The 18,158-nt window shown below is 55.5% G+C and overlaps 1 protein-coding gene and 1 long non-coding RNA gene across 3 annotated transcripts; one reads left to right on the forward strand and one right to left on the reverse strand.

Moving 5' to 3' along the window:
- Positions 1–259: 259 nt before the first annotated feature.
- On the reverse strand, positions 260–16,355 carry Mnt (MAX network transcriptional repressor). 2 transcript variants are annotated; one of them, XM_040269296.2, is made up of 7 exons: positions 16,217–16,355; positions 12,896–13,049; positions 10,327–10,906; positions 9,635–9,676; positions 9,362–9,473; positions 4,113–4,305; positions 260–3,918 (listed from the first exon to the last, which is right to left on the reverse strand). In XM_040269296.2, exons 2-7 carry the CDS (start codon positions 12,936–12,938, stop codon positions 3,146–3,148), a joined length of 1,743 nt encoding a protein of 580 aa, XP_040125230.1. In that variant the 5' UTR covers positions 12,939–13,049; positions 16,217–16,355; the 3' UTR covers positions 260–3,145. The 2 variants fall into 2 exon arrangements, with proteins under 2 accessions (XP_040125230.1, XP_005327978.1); XM_005327921.5 differs by lacking the exon at positions 12,896–13,049 and having other exon boundaries at positions 16,217–16,351.
- On the forward strand, positions 16,220–17,893 carry LOC120884181 (uncharacterized). The gene is made up of 3 exons (XR_005726470.2): positions 16,220–16,350; positions 17,234–17,407; positions 17,516–17,893. It is a non-coding gene; the product is annotated as an uncharacterized LOC120884181 (long non-coding RNA).
- The last annotated feature ends 265 nt before the right edge of the window (positions 17,894–18,158 follow it).

Below are 18,158 nucleotides of genomic sequence, written 5' to 3' on the forward strand. Positions count from 1 at the left end.
AAGATGAAACAAGATAGTGTTTGCAAGAATGATTTAAAGAAGTATAAAGCTTTGCAAAAATATTAGTAAGACCAGAACTACAGCCTTGGAGCTCAGAGCACAGGGATCAGAATGGAGAGATCCCAATTCTTTCTCTAATATTGTCCATTTGTGTCCCCCAAATATCCCAAGGTAAGGTCCTTGCTGGATCTCTTTCCCCACAGGCCCATTTCCTTTTGCAATAAAATGACCCAGATGCTGCAAGATGGCAGCTCCAATCTCAGGTTTCAGTGCAGGTTTATTTCAGTTTTATGTTTTACTCCAGGCAAGTGCTTATTACATGGATAGTATTCATGTCTCAATACCTAAAGTCTTGGAGCATGAACAGCCACTAGAATACAATTCAATAGTAAAAATACAATATGTACAAAATTAGGGTTTTTGTAGTTTTTTTTTGTTTTTTCCCACACAGCAGATGTATCCAAACACATAAAAATCTCTACAGTCTGGGGTCGCTACAGTTTATATTTCAGGAAACGGAGACACAGTGACCGAGTCCTCACTGTAAACAAGGGCCACCTCTTTGGGGTTTGGGGGTGGGACCCTGGGATGGGGGGGGGAGAAACAGTTGTTCCCAGAGAGCAGGGGTTATGGGAACCCAACTACTCTCCAGGCATTTGCTGCCTTTCTTTGGCCCCCCAAGGAACCATCCTCCCCCTCTCCCCGAGGTAAAGACTCCCAGCCAGTGAGCCACTCTGAACATCATCAAAAGGTAAAACACGCATGAGAGGTAAGATGTGTGTGTATGTGTGTGTGTCCCAGGCTGGAAGGGCTAGGGAGGGAAGGGCCAGGCGGTCCCACAGGGTGAGGACAGATGTGGTCCTAACAGTTCAGAAGGGAGATGCCCAAGGAAGGGCTGGGAGGTGGCTGTCCACTTGGGCACATGGCATCACAGCGTTCACAAACAACAAAACAACAGCAACAACACCCATTGTCACCAATCTGGACATAGTCATTCGGCACTAGATTTGGAGGCCCCCACTGCTGGGGGGTTGGGGAAGGGCAGATAGATGATGAGGTATCTGTGCAGGCCCAAGGACAACTGGCCAACACAAGTTTGAACTCTGGAACTGGCCTCAGGACGTTGGGAGAAGTGAGCATGGGGATGGGTGCGGGTGGGGGTGTCACCAAAGTGCTCTGAATGTGCAGGCACCAACCTCTGTTCTTCCCACTGTCACAATAACAGTAAAGCTGCCCCCGTGGAGCTAGGGTGTCAGTACGGAGGTGGCTTCAGGGGCGGGGGGGAAGCCGGCCTGTGGGGCAAGATAGTGCTGAGTTTGGGTAGGGGGAGTACCACAGTCCTCCCACAGGTCCCAGTGGGGACCTGGTCCTAGGCCATCCACCTTCCCCACCCCAGGAGTCAAATGAAAATAAGGAAAGTCCCCTGGGAGGGCTCTAAGACCAGGAAGGAACTGGAAGGATTCTTAGAGCATCTAAGAAGTCTTTATTTCCAGGGAGAATCTATTCAAGACCTTTGCTGGCCTCCTCAGTGCCAGCAGGCAGGGCACTTCCAAGGGTCCTAAGCTCTCCTTTCCTGGTTCTCCTGCCTGCCCAGCACCCCATCAATGCAAACTTCACACCTAGGGACACTCACTTCCTCCCCCCTCCCCCATCAACCAAAAGGCCATCAGTGAATGTGCCCAGTGGGGAGCTGAATGTGCACACGTGCATGTAACTGAGTGTGTCTGACACAAGGCCACTTATAATAAATATCCACATAAAAAGAAGCCAAAGCAGTTGGTAGAGATAGGGAACTTGGCATCCCCTAGCACAGAACCCTTTGCTTCACCCTGCCCCAGGCTCAGTCCTCCTCTTGACTCAATTAAGGCCCTTTCCTCAGAGGAAGGTGGTGGTGCGTTGTAGGGGACCCTCAAAACCACCCATTAGAAAGGGGGAAGAGGGAACACAAGACAAGTACAATGGAGCAGAAGCAGCAGCTCCCGAGGAGTCAATAACCCTTGGCTCTGGCCTGGTTACCTTCTCTGTTTAAGTCCCCAGGGCCTGTTTGGGGCAAGGTTCAGGGTTTTGGCCATGCCCCTGGATTTGAACTTCCTAATGCCTCAACACTGTGGCTTCTAAGCTCCTAGAACCAAGACCAGCTGCTGGCCCATGTCTCCCAAGCTGGAGGAGGAGGCCCCAAATCCACAGGTGCCCAGGCACCCCCATCCCCTGGGAAAGTGCCCCACAGAGCAGAAATTAAAGAGCCAGGAGTGAATGGTAGACAGCACCTTGGGCTGCTTTCTGAAGTCAAAGGTCAAGCCAAGGATGGGGATAGAGGGCTGGAGTAGCTCTCCTCTCAGGCCAGGCCTGGGTGGCTGCAAGGATAAGGGAAGACGGCAGGAAAGAGAAGCCCCACCTTCCCCAGCCAAACCTCAGCCTGTCCTCCAGAAGCTAAGAGCCCAGTGGCAGGGGTTGAAAAGCTTGGCAACAGCTTGGGTTTTGTTTATTGTTGGTAGAAAATCGTTTTAAATAGTTTCTACTGTAACAAATCATAGTGACCCCAACCACATCAAAGAGCTCCAGGCCAGGGCACCCACATGTTCAGGCACAACTCCATACCAGCTACTGCCTAGGATCTGACACCTGTACTCAGAATAGGACCCCTCACCACCTGTCCCCAGCTTTCTGGGCCAAGTGGCTTCACTCCTGCTTCCCCATTTCCCTCTAAAGGCCTGGGAGGAAAACACTGAGGCTGGGAGTGAGGGCCCAGGTGCTCAGCCACCCCACCAGAGAGAGCAATAGCAGCAGCAGTACAAAGTGGGCAGGGTAGGGAGAAGCCAGAAAACACGATGTCACATCGTGCTCCTCTTGGGGGACAGCAGGAGTGGCAATGGAACTGGCACCAGGCCCAATGGGCGTCACATCCACTAGCGTGTCCTCATCAGTCATCAAGTCCCAATGCAGTGGGGTAACTCCCTGCCCTGTACCCAACTCCATGGGGGGCCCTCCCTTCCTTGGCTCAGAGTCTTTGCACCCCCTTCCCCTAGGAGGCCTGGGGGTGTGTGGGTGGGGTGGGCCTGGCTGGAATGTGTGGAGCTGGTGGGTGGGAGAGTGGGGGACATGTCCCCCTCCCTGCCCCCACTGGGGGGCCTGAGTGGCCTCATCCTTAAGCCAGCTTTAGTGTGCTGACCGGGAAGGAGGGCATGGTGACCATGGTCACAGGGTTGAGCACTGTCTGGCCCACCAGCTGGGGGTGGTGTACCACCTGGGCCCCCACGGCTGGCTTTGCCATGACTGTAGCTGGGGGCCCCAGTCCGGCTGTGCCATTCACTTGCTGGTGCGAGAGGGTGTGGGCGATGTGGCTCACTGCCACTGGCTGGCTCACTGCCACAGGCTGTGGGTACAAGGGCAGCTGGGAGCCGAGGTGGGCCACATGGTTGAGGGTGGCAGGGTGCACTGTGATGTGGCCAATGGGAGGTGTGGCAGGTGCCAGCTGCACAGCAGGGCTGGGGGCAGAGGGGGCAATGTGGGCAATGTGCTTGCCGCCCGGCCCCTGTAGAACATGGTTCACAGTCTGGATGACTGAGGCATGGGTGGTAGCCGTGTGGGCAATGACCGTGGAGCCGCCCCCAGCAGTGGCCACCAGATGGGCTGGGGCTGGTACCAGTGTCTGGGCAGGGGTGGCCGGTGGGGGAGGAGGGGCAGGCAGAGGGGTCTTCTGTTGTGGCGGCTGCTGCTGCACAGGGAGGTGGGCAGGAGATAGGGCCACTGGATGGGGGTGGGGGTGAGGGTGAGGGTGGGGAGGCAGAGGCGCGGGGGCAGTGCTGGGGGGTGGGAGGGTGGACTTCAGCAGCTCCGGCTGGGGACGATGGCTCATTTTAGGTGGGCCCAGGCCTGCCCGGTCCTCCTCCATATCCTCGTCTATGTTGTCCTCACCCTCTGTGGGGAAGAGGGCAGGGAGCATGTCAGAACGGTGTGGGAAACAAGTGGTAGGAGGTATTAACACCCAAGGGAGTTTGGGAAAATAACAAGGCTAGGGCAGGGGGCATCTTTTCTACCAGGCCAAAATTTGGCCAGGGGAGCTGGGGACAACATTTGAGCATGGTGGGAACAGTGCAGGGGCCAGGGCTCACCAGAGGCTGTTGAAGTGGAGGCCTGGTCGTCCTCAGGCTGGCCTGTCTGCCGGAGCACACGGTCAATCTCCAACACATCCATCCACTGGCTCAGCTCGTGCTTGAGTTCTGCCAGTCGCTGTTGCGTGGCAATCTTTTCCCGTGCCAGTCGCTCCATCTCGTGTTCATACTCCTTTTCCTTCCTCTTCAGGGACTGAGGGACAGGGCAAGGGACAGCAGGGAACCCTGAGCAGTAGCCATGGGCTTATGGTATCTTAAAACCTCTCTGTCTCCACATCAGCTGGCCAACAGGAACAAGTCTGCAATGACCAGGGAGCCCAGGAAGATCGAAGTTGTTGGAGACCATGCCTGACTCCTACTCCGCGGCTCTGTCCAACAAGGCCCAGCATCCCAGGCAGAGGGCTCTTGGGCAGGTGCTAGTGAAGTGAGCACAGGTCCGACAGCTCTCACCCAAGCAGGGGGGAGCCCTTCCTCACCCTCCACTTGACTCAGCCCTGAGGGGCTTCACTGCCTCTTGCCCCATTTCCCCTCCTTGCAACCTTTCTACTTCCGGGGTCACACCCAAGTCCCCCATCACCATTCGTTCCACTCTGCTCAGTCACTGATGCCACAAGCTATCCTCCTTACAACCCATTTTCAAAGACCCCAAACAATCCTGAAATTCTCTCCACCCCATCATTCGATCATCCCCTTGGTAAATTTGATATCCTTGGAATAAGACCCACTTATTTTGTGACAGCATCCCCTCCCCATCTCCTCTCCATGACCTGCCTCCATCTCCTCCTGAGCAGTTTTGGGATCTACATCTCCCTTCTGACCTCCTAGCTACTCCTCACAGTGCCCACCTGTGCTGCCTCAAGACAAGGCTGTTACACTCTGTCCCCACCCAGTACCCTGCCTATAGCTCTCTAGACTCCACAGGCTACTGAAACCCCAAGTCCTGAAATGTGCCCCATGGCTGACAAGAAATGCTCCTGGGGAACTTGATAGCAGCCCCTGACTCTGCTTAGCACCATTACAGAAGCTTCTGTTCTTCTCCACAGGTTCCAGGTCAGTCCTTCCCCACCATGCTGATGCATTACCCACTTTCCTGAGGGGTTCCCTTATCCATGGCACCATCTCCCTCTCCTCCAGGCCCTGATGACCTCCTAACTCTCAGGTGCTGACCTTTCACACTAGGCATCACTCCCCCATCATAAGCATCTCCAGTTTCTCTGTGCACAGGCTTATTAGCATCTCCAAAAGGCCAGCTCATATCCTCCTCAGCTCCTGTCTACACCAGTCTTTCCTGAGCATCCATGATTCTTGACACTTCATTAACTCAATTCTTCTGTCTCACAGGCTTCCTTGTTAGGAGCCTCTGCTTACTTACGCATGTCATGACCACTGTGTCCACCAGACAAGGCAGATAGATGCTCCTTTCCTTGCTGCCTCCTGAGTCCCTTTCTCCATCTATTCCTGAGCACCTAGCTTCCGAGGTTTGCCAGTCACATCCAGGTACGGAGCGCACAAACCAAACTGAACACCTTGTCTTAGTCTGAACCTTCCAATCCCCAGTCTTATTCTGCTCCAAGACTACACCTGAGTCCCCACCTCCTCCACTGTTCTTCCCCAGCCCAAGGCCTCACCTGACATCCCCTGCCTCAGAGCCCTTCTCAGCACCTATAACACACAGCTGAACGTTAATTGGGAGACTTGTCAGATGGGACTTTGAATCAGACACTGGCTTGTAACACTACCCAATATTTCATGTGCTTATGTTTGGTCTTTTCACCTCTACACACACTGTCCCTGTCCAACCTTCAAGCGAAGGTAAGAACGGTTCTGACCCTACCGTTGACCAGGAAGTTACAAAGGGTGTTTTCTCAGCCCCAGGGAAGGATCTATGAGCCTGCTGCCCTGCTTTCCAGTGAGCACTTCAGTTCCCACCTCAGTTCTTTCTCTCTCCTTTATAGCAGGGAGAATCACAGGAGTACAGCAGTCTCAAGTCTCCCTTGCTTGCACTCCCTTGAGGCAGTTCTGCAGAATCTTTTTCCTGACTTGGCATAGAAATGCCTTTAATCCCACCCACCTGCTAGACCCAACTTCCCCACACTCCTCCTGCAGTCCCAAACTTCTACCTCAACAGTGAGAAATGCCTCAAACCACTAGTGCCTCCAACAAATACCCAGATAGAGCCATGCTCTATATTGGTCTTGACACCCCAGTCCCTGATCACAAAGACCCCCCCCCATCACCCTGGCACTAAGTAAAACCTTCCTCTCCCCATGTATCTGCTAGAAAGAACAGGAAAACACCTTCCCTCCCCCTACACACACACACACCCATGTGTGGCTTCTCACCTGGCTCTGCCCCTGAGGGCTGGACAGGACATCAGATGAGGCAACATCGACAGGCCCTTGGTGACTCAGCCCTCACTTGAACCTGGTGGCTGGGGGCTGGAAGCGTCATCCTGAACTCTACCCACTTGCAGGGAGGCTAGACTTCTGGGTCAGGGAGAGAGAGTGTCAGGGGCCAAAACCTCTTCTCATCTAGTCCAGTTCCCCACAGGCCTACAGGTCCCTGCAAAGTTTCCCCATGATCTAATGTTAGTCCACACTACTTCATTTTTTGTTTTCTGTGGTGTTGGGATGGAATCCAGGGCCTGGCACATGCTGGGCAAGTGCTCTACTCACTGAACTACACCCCAGCTCATAACACTTTGTTGTAAACTCACTTCCTTTCTGTGACTACCTGGACACACATTCCTCCTCTTCCTCTGTGTCCATGCCTATGGTCTTCTCCAAATCTTTTACCACCTCCAAGTAACACTGAGGAACAGTTAAGGACTACATCTTCCTATAGCCTCTTGCTCTCCACATGTCACCATAGCACTACATCCACTTGGCTCTTTTAATTCCTCCAGGACCAACTTTCCACTCTCATCTACTTCCTGCAGTCCATGTCTCTGCGGGACAACCCTCCTGACCATCTTTCACTTCCAAAAATGCATCCTCCTCCCTCCTGCTGGGGAAACTGTGGCCTGTTCTTGGTTCTTTGTCCTCTACTTTGCCACATTCACCCCAACTTATCCTGCAGGTCCTTTCTTCAGGGATGACCTCTGTAACTTCCCAGATCCTGACAACCCTGTCCCTACTGTATCCTCATAGCACACAATCTGCCACAAGATCAAACCTTCCAGGACAGAAACCCACCCTTTCTTCTTGGCTCTCCACTGCAGCCTTAGAAGCAGACTCAGGGCCTAGCTAAAAGTACTTGAAGGAAAAAATAAATGAGTGTCCTTGAGGGTTTCCACAAACTTGTGAGTTTTCTGCTGTTTCTGCCTCCATTACAACACCCAGACAAGCATTTATGGTAAGCCTGAGGTACCACCCACTTCCTACTCAGCCCAAGTCTGATACTAACTAGCTTTATTTTACAGCCTCCACTGAGTTTTTCTGAATTTTTTTCAAATCCATATTTGGGTCCCCCCCCCAAGTATGTACCTATAGAGAAATTCGCCATTTTATCCTTGCTATTTCTCAATAACTACTGAATTTACAGTACCACGAATTATTTGCCTGAACAATCTCAATCCTCCTAATATCTCTGGGGCACTATTACTTTTACCTACTTAGAACTGCCATACAGAAAAAAAAAGTGATATTCATAGGAAATGTCACTGCGTGTCGACAAGGATTTGCTGAGATCATATGCCTAAGAACGAATAAATTATATCTAAGCCAGAAATCTGCAAAAATATCCCGGAAATAAGCTACTCTGCCTCTAATAGCCTCTGCGCGCTCGGCGGGGGGTGGGGTGGGGTGGGGGGCCTCCCAGGCCACTCAGGCCACAAGCAAGGCCCCGCCCCTCCTGGAGCACGCGCGCACCCACGCGGACTGGCTTTGCTGCGTCACTCCCAGCCTGACGCACCCTCCCTCGGCGCGCCCAGGAGTCCCGCCCCGAAGCCGACCCAGCCAATCCATGAGCTCGCTCCCGGCTGCCGGGAAGCGGCTTGGATGCGCGCCAGTCCCTCCCTTTGCCAGTAGGGCGGGCGGAAAGGCCCGCGTTTGCTGGCGACTTGGAGGGAGGGACCAACAGGCGCAGCGGCGAACCGCGCCTCCGCCCCCACCTCGAGCAAGTCAAGCTCCAGTTACTTCAGGGCTGTGACCCGGCTCTCCAAACCAAGGTTGGGCTGTGGCATCCCGCCAACCCCTCTTGGTCACCCTTCCCACTGGGGCTCTGACGCCGTCTAGCCTCCAAAACCTTCCCAAATAGGCCGACAGGGAGACCCCGGGCTCATCCCCACCCCCAGATCCCGTGCAGCAGGGAGTCTTAAGTCCCTCCCATTCCCCCAACGGCTCCTGGACTCCGCGGCAGCTGAGCGTGGCCGCCAGGCCCATCCCCCATGATTTCCTCAGCACGCGGAAACCCTCGCCGGTTTCCAGGGAAACCGAAACTCCAGGCCGTCATGGCAACAGTCTTATCTGGCAGCACCCCCCACTACCGCAGAACGGAGTCCTGGCCCAAAGGGAGAGGACACATAGCCAGGAAGACACCCTGAGGGGAAAAAAAAAAAAAAAAACCCTTTTCTCATCGGAGACGGATAAAAACGTGACTTAATTTTTTAAGATTCTGAAACCCCGGGGGCTGTTGGCTACCCAGTAAAACCGCCGCATTCTCTAATTCCCAAATGCGGGTCATGGGATATCATTGCGCACACCAAAAGGGTCTTCATCTTGTGGATAAATGCGGGGGCTTCACTGGAGCGACGCAGTGTCGGCGGAGACCACGCCCAGGTGTCCCCCTCTTCCCTTCCCCCGCCACTAAAGATAGTCGGATTTCCGCCCAGGGGCTCAGAGCCGGGAGACGCCGGGCCTGATCCGCGTCCTCCTCACCCACGGTGCGCTAACTGGCACAAAGCGAGGGGTGGACACAGGGACACTAAGCGAGTCTTCGGAGCGCATCTCATCAACTCTGGGCCGCTGGAGTTCCACGGACGCGCCGCAGGGGGGAGGGGCGGGCCGGGGAGTGGAGCGTTTTGGCCCTCCCGCGCAGGCGCGCCTTTCTGCCCGCCCCCTCCCGGGCTGGGAGCCCCGCTGACGTCAGCCGGGCCATGTGCTCGGCGCCCGCGTGGAGGCGGGCGGGGGAGCCCGCAAGCGCGGGAGAGCGGGGCGGGGCCGAAGGAGGAAGGGAGGGCTGCGGAGCCGGGAGGAAGCTGGCGCTGCGGCCGTCGCGGCACCGCCCGGCCCTGCTTCCCTCCCCCATACCTGGATGTACCGCAGCGCGGTTCGCAGCACACTCAGATTCGAGGTCTTCTTGTCGTCCACGTTAGGGATGTTGCGCTTCAGGGTCTCAAAGCATTCCTTCAGATGGGCCCTCCTGGGGAGAGGGAGCAAGCTCTGGTCAGCCAGCACCAGAGGGGGAGGAACAGGGGCTGGGGGCAGAGAAGGAAGGCCCAAGGGAAGCTTTGAGTCACCGAAAATGGGTGAGTCCAGGGGCAGGCAGGGTGGGTCCAAAATCACACACGCACGCATACACACCTGTTTTTCTCCAATTTGTTGTGGACTTCTCTGGTTCCAATCCTGAAACCCAGATAGACAGGAGGCTCAGGGAGGAGGGCCTGATTAGGCTGCCTTCCTGACTCCCCCCCGCCAAACCCCAAATGACAGGGTTTTTTTGTCCCCAACATTCTCTCTGGAAGTATAAAACAGCAGTGGAAGGTGTTCACCCTGTGCTGAGCTGTGTCCACCTCCTGAAAGGCACATCTACGCTCATCCTGCTGATCTGACAAGAGAAACAGCTTAATTATGGCAAGGATCTTTTGGGTGGAGATCTCTGGCCTGCTTCAAACCCACAAACTTTGTAACCCCTTCATCCCACCTGTCCAACTGAGGGGACATAAGGGCTCCTAGGACTCAGAGAAGCAGCCAGTTGAGCCAGACCCTACCCAAGAAGCCCATAATTCAGTATTCTGTGAAAAGGCCTAGAAATGCTTTCTAACCTTGGAGGGAGTCAGAGGACACAGAAGTCTGAGGACAAAAGAGCGCAATGGCCATATATCCATTCCAGGATACAAATAGGTACAATAATGTGTTCAAATACAGGAGGTGCTTCTAAGTTAGACAGGATATGCCTGGAAAGGCTCCTTCAGTTAAGGTACCTTACACAGCTCATAGGGTGGACAGTTCTCCTGTCCAACCTACCAGCCCCAAGTCTGCCACAGTTCACTCACCCCCCAGGCCTCTTCTTCTGTTCACTGGATTTGACTTCTTCAGCTGGTGCCAACTTCAGAGTCCCAAGTGCAGGTGGGGGTGGCTGTTGGGGGGCTAGCTGAGGCTGGACTCCAGGGTGTGGTGCTATGGTCAGGATGGGTGTAGGGAGGGGCTGCAAAGGCTTGGGGCTGCCAGTGGGTGCAATAGTGGTCTTCGGGTCTGGCAGGAGGGGAGCAGGGGTGGGCCCCTGTGGCCTGGTAGGAAGGGGGGCAGGCTCCTTAATGCTGAGTCCAGGGGTGCTGACCAGGGCTGGCTGACGAGGTACCAGGGGCAGAGGCTGGGCTGCAGGAGGCAGCGGTGGGGGTGGGGGCAGTGGCTGGGGGGAGTTGGTCACTACAGGAATAGGAATGACAGTCAGTGGGGTGGGGGTAGCAAGTGGTGGTGGGGGTGCTGGTGGGGGTGCTGGTGGGGATAGGGGGAGGGGTGGTGCCTCGATGCGGGGTTCCTCCACAGGCAGAGCATGTGCCAGCCTGGCCAGGCTACTGGCCTTCTTCTGCTCCTGTTCCCGCTCCCGCTCCAAGCGAAGGCGCTCCTGCTCCTCTACACAGAGAAAACAATGGGTGGTGGTAGAGTTTCCTCAGCAGAGCCAAAGGTCCTGGGTCCCCACTTCTGTCTGCCAACCCTAAGCCATCCTTTGACTCTATCCCACTCCGGTCAGTGAGCCCTGCCCACCACACATACCCAACCATTCCAGACAGGGATTTAGCTAAGTGTTGGGGACACATCAGTGAACAAAAGAAAGCAGGCCTAGTCCATGCCACTGGAGCTCACAGCCTGGGGCAGGGGGTGGAATGACAAGTGACAGGATGTCAGGTCAGAATGGGGGAAGGATAGGAGATGAGGAGAGGCAGAGCTGGAGTGGAAAGGATTCTGCGGACCTGGCAAGCTGGGTTTACAGGTGATGAGCAGGAAGGGTCAAGAGCAACAGGGCTGAGGAACCCAGAGAGATAGATGAGGAGGTCACAGAGCTGGGCAGAGACCAGGCCACAAAAGACTGCTCAAGGTACTATAGAAGAATGGAGGAGGACACTGATAGATCACAGCTTCTGTGGAAGGCTTTCCACAATAGTTCTCCAGCATCTTCTAGAATGCAGACAGGACCTTTATATCACAGATGTGATAAATGACCTCAGAGCAGCAAAGTGTTTGTTGAGGGTCATCCAGCAAGTCTCCAGACACTTGGCTGGATGTCCTGTACTTCCAGTACTTGCTGTATCAACACAAGCTCAGCAGGTGTCTTCTCACATACACTCACCTCCTCCCATCCTCACAAGAGCCCCAAGTCACAGAGCAGGGATATCACCTTCACCTCACAAGGAAATAGCCCAGAACTCCCAGACTAGGTCAAGGCCTCTGTTTTCCTCAGGGACCATTCAGCAAAAACACTTGCACCTTCTTGTGCTAGGACTTATTTCTCTCAAATCCCCCCTGTCCCTATCAGCAGAAGCACAAGCTAGAAAGAGGTAGGCAGGATGGTCTAGCAGGTCCCCAGACCTTTGTGCTGGAAGCCCACAGGAAGGTGAGGATTCTAGAGAGCTGGCTGAACAGGGTAAGGGGAGAGGTCCTCTCCTGATCCACAGCCCTCTCTTATCTGTCCCCTGTCCAGTCCTCTCTCAGGTCCCACCATTAAGTTCCCTGGATACAGAGCTGGGCCACCTCCAAGCCAGGGAGAGGCTGGACAATCAGCCCTCTCCTTCCCCCAGTGCTGACTAACGCGGCTGACAGCACTGGATACGCCCCAAACACACAAGCCACCCCATGTGATGTTAGGGTGGGGGCTAAGTCCTCCCTAAGGAGGAGGGAAGCACCCCCCCCCAAGTCCAGCTTGCTCAGGAGTCCCAGAAAACCTGAGGATCCCAGGCCATTTGGCCAATGAACTCCAGGGTGAGCCACGCCTGTCCTAGCCCCTCCCAGGGTGGGGAAGAAGCAAAGGAGGAAGTATAGAGGAAGTGCTCAGAGGGAAGTGCTCATGGTTTCCCAGCAGTCAGAGTTCAGGGCTGCCAGTTCGTGGCCCTCTTCCTATCTCTCCTGCCCTTCAGAAAGGAGAGCTGCCAGGCTGGGGCAGGTCTGCTCCAATAAGGAAAGGCCTTGCTCTCCCTGGCCTCTCCCAGCCAGCACTGGCTTATGATACTGCCCCAGAGAAAACCAGCTCGCTGTGGTCCAGCTTCTTACAAACCACACTGGCAAGGAAACCCGCAGAGTTCCAGACACAGAACTGCTCTTAGGCCCAGCCTGGGACACCCCAGTATGCTCCCTGCAAAACAAGCCCTCAAGCTCTGGGCATAACACCACCTCCACTCCTTTGACTGATAGAACTTTCTTAGGCTTTGAGACAAGCTGATACTACTGGGAGGGACAGCACCCCAAGGTCCAAGAACAGGTGCCCTAGGAACCCAGATTGAATGGAAAATGCATATTATTTTTTTGAGTTGTTGATGACGGAACCCAGGGCATTCCTCATGTAAGGCAAGTGCTGTATCTCTGAGCTACCCTTGAAACTTCATATTTTAAAGCAAGTCCAAAGCTTACCTAGGAGATGGCAACTTCCTTTTCCCCTTCCTTCTCTCTGCATCCGCCAGAGCCAAGCAGGTGTGCCTCACAGGTGCCAGGAAAGACCCAGGAGAATGGCAAAGCTCTATCACACCTGGACCAGCATATTTCTTGACTAGAGTGAAGAATAGGGCTGTGCCCCAGGCCAGAGCAGCTCATTAGAGCTTCCTACCCTTTTTCCTCAGTTCTAATTCATTTCCCACCCAGCAGTACACTACTGGTTTCTGGGACCTCCTTCAGGAGTAATCTGTGTTTAGGCTCTTTAGAAGAATGTTCTGCTATACCCACAAGTACAACTCCCTCCCCTTATTCATGCACATGCATACTCAAGCACATTCCCTTGGCTCTACCTAGATACTGCCCCCAAAGAATTTAGTGTGATCCTCTGATGTAATACAGAGGAGACAGTTCTAGCCCACATGGTGCTGCCTGCCACCTTCCCAACCTACTGTGGCCCAGAGACTCAGTAGGCAGAGTGCTAAGTGGATCCAAACTGGGTGGGCTCAAATGTGCTCAGGCATTGTCCTTATATACATGCTACCAGAGAGCTTTGCACATATGGCAGGCCCAACACAGGATATGGTCAGCAACTTCTAGACACTCCAGTCAGCTTCCTGGGAAGAATCCAGTCCAAGTCACCTCCATGAATGCTGGGAAAGACAAGGCCAGGCCCTACTAAAGAGCACCAGGATGGCCTTGCCCTTTCCTCACTCATTTCTCACACTTGACTCACGTGCATATACATCCTCAGGTTCATCATGGGAACAAACTGCCTGGTCTAGGCCAGGAAACCTGCCCTGGAGGTTGAAAGTGGGGAGTGGACAAGAGGATCCCTGTTCAAAGCTGGTCATCAGGTTCACATCTCACCCTCTTCTCACTCTCTTCCTACTCCAGGTCAGAGGACAGAACCTCAAGAAGAAAATGAATGTTTGATCATAAACACATGAGTTCTTTTGAGTAGATTTAGCTTTCCAGCACTCACCCATCCCCAAGTCCTCCTGATCTAGTACCAAGAAGCTGTGACCCGGCAGCTGAACTTGGCTTGCCCCTATTTCTCACTACTTGGGGGGAGGAGCAGGCCTTTGCAACATCTTAGAAAAATCTGCTTTTTAGCATTCTTTTGTAAGAGTTGCATACATCATCCTCTTCCATTTTAATGGTCAGCTCTGGAGTGATTTAACTGGGCAAGTATGGCTGACAGTGGGGTCTTTTCCCTTTCCCCAAATGGCTGGGCATCCTGCAGGTAAGGCAAGGGTGAAATGAAGCTTCCCTGGGGAGATAGTAGGGTCAATATGGTTCACCTCTAGCAGTGCCTGATACACAGTGGGGAACATGTTGGCACTCTTGAATTGCATGTATTAATGGTGGCACAGTCATTCCCCCACTCCTGGGACCACACTTAGGACATTCTGGGTCACTACTAGCACTGTCCATTACCTGACCCTGCTCTGGACCCCAAAGACAAGGGGGAGGGGCATGTGAGCAGATGTCCCAGCCCATCAGTTCTGCAAGGTCCAAGTATCTGGGTGCTGAATATTTCCAATGACTGACCTTGAGAGGCTAGTCGATCCCTCAGAGCCTACAGACCTGCAGCTCCTCCACCCCATGGCCGCTGCCATTCCCCCTGCCCACCACTGAAACAGCGGCAGCGGCAGCACAAGCTGCAGGGAGGCAAGTGCGCGCGCGCGTTTGCACACACACATACACACACACACCACACTACTACCTCCTGCATGACTCATCATTGAAGCAACAATAGGCAGAGAAAAAGGAAAGGAGGGCAAAGCACTCTCTCCGCCACAATCAACCGGGCCGAATGGTTCTGAGAGGGCAAAGAAGTCCCAGGGAACTGCACACACACAGTTCTCAGACTGAGCCCCTCACAGAATTCCTGAAAGCAGTGGTCTTTCTCCTTGCCTTTATTTCTGCAGCACCCTGAAGCTACAGACCACCACTAAAGGGCACGTGAGGATAGGACCATAAAATCCTCATCTTTTCTATCGAGGGAATGACAAAGTTTGCCCCTTCTCAGTTTGGCTCACTCCAGAGTATGGCAAGGGGGTTTTGCGAGGAGGACCTAATGAGAACGTTTTGGGGCTTAGTGGGAAGATGTGCGCCCTGAGCTCTAAGTGTCTTGTTGTCCTGCAGTCTGATGGTTTCTTTCGCCTTGGGATCAAAAAAGAAGGCTGGGGAGAAAAAGGAGAGAGCAATGCAGCTCCTCCTTCCAAGGACAAACGCTCTCCCAGGGAGATGCCCAGCGGTCAGGACCCGGGCCCGACCGACACAGGGCCCCTAGCGGGCCCCGCCCAGGCCCCGCCCCCGGCCGAGCGTGAGGCTGCTAGGAGGGGCTGGGCCGCGCCATCCCCAGCGGGAGTGTCCCCGGTGCACGTGGTCGGGGGCGGGGCCCATTCACGTCACCACCCGGTGTAACCAACGGGCTTGGAACGCAGGCACACGCAACATTCCAGTCTAGAGCGGGTTTGGAACGCGCAGATATGCCACATTCCACACCTGCTAAAGTCCGGTGGGGCTAGGGGGGCCCGGGGACAGCCCCCAGCGACCCGCGGGCCACTTCGCAGACACCCAATCAGCCCAGCTCTTACCCAAACCCCTGACGCGCAACCCAGCCCAGCTCTCGGAGGCGGGGTCAGCGGGGCTGGCCAGGATCATAAGACACGCGATGTCATTTCATTCTGCAAAGGCCGCCTCCGCCCCAAGCAGCGCGTAGATCTGCCGGGAGCGCCCCCCGCACCCTCCCGCCGGGGCCAGGGAAGCCAGAGCTGCACGGCGTAGAGTAATCCCCTCCCCCAGCCCGTTACACACACGCCCACTTGTGTGCTGTACACACTCCCGTGTACACGTCCGTTCATCCTCTCCCGAAGCTCAGATCACACATCCCCCGTGCACACACGCACGCACACGCGGGTCTGCCACCCCCACGCAACACCATTCCTCACCCTACCCCCCCACCCGGCTCACACATCCTCAGCGCTACGAAGGGCACAGCCGGCCACCGCGAAAGGATCCCCCCACACATTGAAGGTGCACTGGGGTGCCAAGCAGTTGAGGTGGCGGCCGCAGAAGCCGGGTCCCTCGCTGCATGTTAATGAATTCATTAATTATTTTCACTGCCCACATCACTCTTCCCAGGCGGCGGCTCTTGCGGGGAGCCGTGTGCTGCTAGACTTCTCAGGCCGCCCGAGAAGGGGGAGTGCTGCCTGAGGTTTCGTGTGTGTTCGGGATCCGGGGTCACTCGCCTCCCCTTCCCGGGTGCCCCAGGGGCCCAGCCCGGCCGCTCACCACGTGCTCTCTGTTGTTGCTGCGCTTGCCATTCCAGGAAGCGGGCCGCCTCCAGTAGCGTCTCTATGCTCATCGCGCCGAGAGCGGCCGGGGGCGCGCCGGGGCCGAGGCTGCGGCCCGCGAGCCAGGCACAGGTCAGGCTGGCGGGCGGGCTGGAGGGAGGGATCACCTCCGGGGGGCGACAGGGTTGGGCGGCGCAGCGCACTCCTCAGAATAGAACGGGGGAGCACAGGGAGAAAAATCTATGTCTCCCAAAATATTTGCAAAATATAAATTTGCAAATTAAAAAAAATCTGATTAAAAAAAAAGGCGGCACTGCCTCTCTCCTTCCCTCCCTCTCTTCCTCCCTTCTGATGCCTCCCGCCCCGCGGTTCCCGGGAGTCCCGCCGACAAGAAAGGGCTTTGCAACAAGATGGCGAGGAGGCACCGACACACACAACAAGGGAAGGAGCCGCGCTGCCCCCGGCCGCCGCCCCCGCTACTACACCGGGGCCGCAGCCAAAGCCCGGACCGGAGCCCCCGCCCGCAGGGCCGCGGCGTCTCACGAAGAGAGGGGCGGGGTCGCGCGGTGCTGGCCCCGCCCACTCAACGGCGTGCGCACACGTGGCTCTAGTGGGGGTGGGGGGAGACGGAGTCAGGTTTGCGCGCTGTATTTCCGCTTTCCCGCCTCGCCCCGTCCCGCCCCGATTGCAAGCCACAAATTGAGCAAGGGTTGCGTGCTTGGGTCATTCACACGAAATGTGTTCTGCTGGAGGGAAGGATGGAAAATTCAAGACTTAAGTTAACTCAAATAAGGATATTCCATGTCAGGGAAACCTAAGGATGGCAGACTGGCCTGACCCCTAGGTCTCCATTCCCCACCCACAAGCGACCTAAATCCCGCTACCACCGGACTGTTGCAATTCCCCGGGGATCCGCCTCTGGGCGGAGCTGACGGGTGCAGACTTCAAGAGAAAAAGCAAAGGAAGCGGAGTCGTGATCCGGTTCCACTTTTTGTCTTCGTTCCTCCCCCCGCAGTGCGTTCGCATCCTATTAGGCTACGTCACCGGGCCGCGGGCCAATAGGCGGGCAGGACAACACGGCATGGAGCAGCTCCACATGGACACCCCGCACCGCCAGCCTTCTGTTTAAAGGGCCAGTGTCTGCAGGGTCACATCAGCGGGTGCGGATGGGCCACTGGGTAAACACAGGGTGAGACACCTAAAGGGGAATCCCGCAGTCATGCCCTGGCTTACTTTCTACTTTCACTATCCTCCCATTTAAAGCCTTTCCTTCCCCCAAATTCTTGTCTTTGTCCAGGAGTGTCTGATATGGGTGGAGACTCCGAGTGTACCACCCCAGAGACCACCCTTTGCTCAGTGGCCTGGTCAGCGGAGTCAAGGCGAAACGTCCAGAGTCCAGGCCAAGGGGGCGTGGCTCAAATCGGGAACAACAACGTGGAGGGCGGAAGCCCGGCGCTGGGCGACCCAGATCCCTGGGTGGGCGCTGGGCTCTTGGGGCGGGGTAGCTGCCTTGGGTTTTAACTGCGCTCTCTGGGGGGCGGGGCCGCCCGCCCGCCTCTCCCTGATGGAGTGCTTAGGGAGCCTGGGTTACAGGGCTACAATCAGAAAGACCTTTGAGGCTAACTTGCCCAAATGTTCTCATTTTACAAATAAGGAAACAAACTCAGAAAAGGGAGGGAGTTGTCTACGTTTATTTAATGTTTGTTCCATTGCTCCTTGCCACAGGAGGAAGAGCATTTATCCCCGACCCCTCGGGCTACTCTGAAGCCAGTTCTGAGACAGGTCCCCCAATTTGGAGAGGGAGAGAGAGAGGGGGGGAGAGAGGGGGGGAGAGAGGGGGGGAGAGAGGGGGGGGGAGAGAGAGAGAGAGAGAGAGAGGGGGGGGGAGAGAGAGAGAGAGAGAGAGAGAGAGAGAGAGAGAGAGAGAGAGAGAGAGAGAG

The sequence above is a fragment of the Ictidomys tridecemlineatus genome, chromosome 3 (genome assembly GCF_052094955.1).
Source record: "Ictidomys tridecemlineatus isolate mIctTri1 chromosome 3, mIctTri1.hap1, whole genome shotgun sequence".
NCBI lineage: Eukaryota > Metazoa > Chordata > Mammalia > Rodentia > Sciuridae > Ictidomys > Ictidomys tridecemlineatus.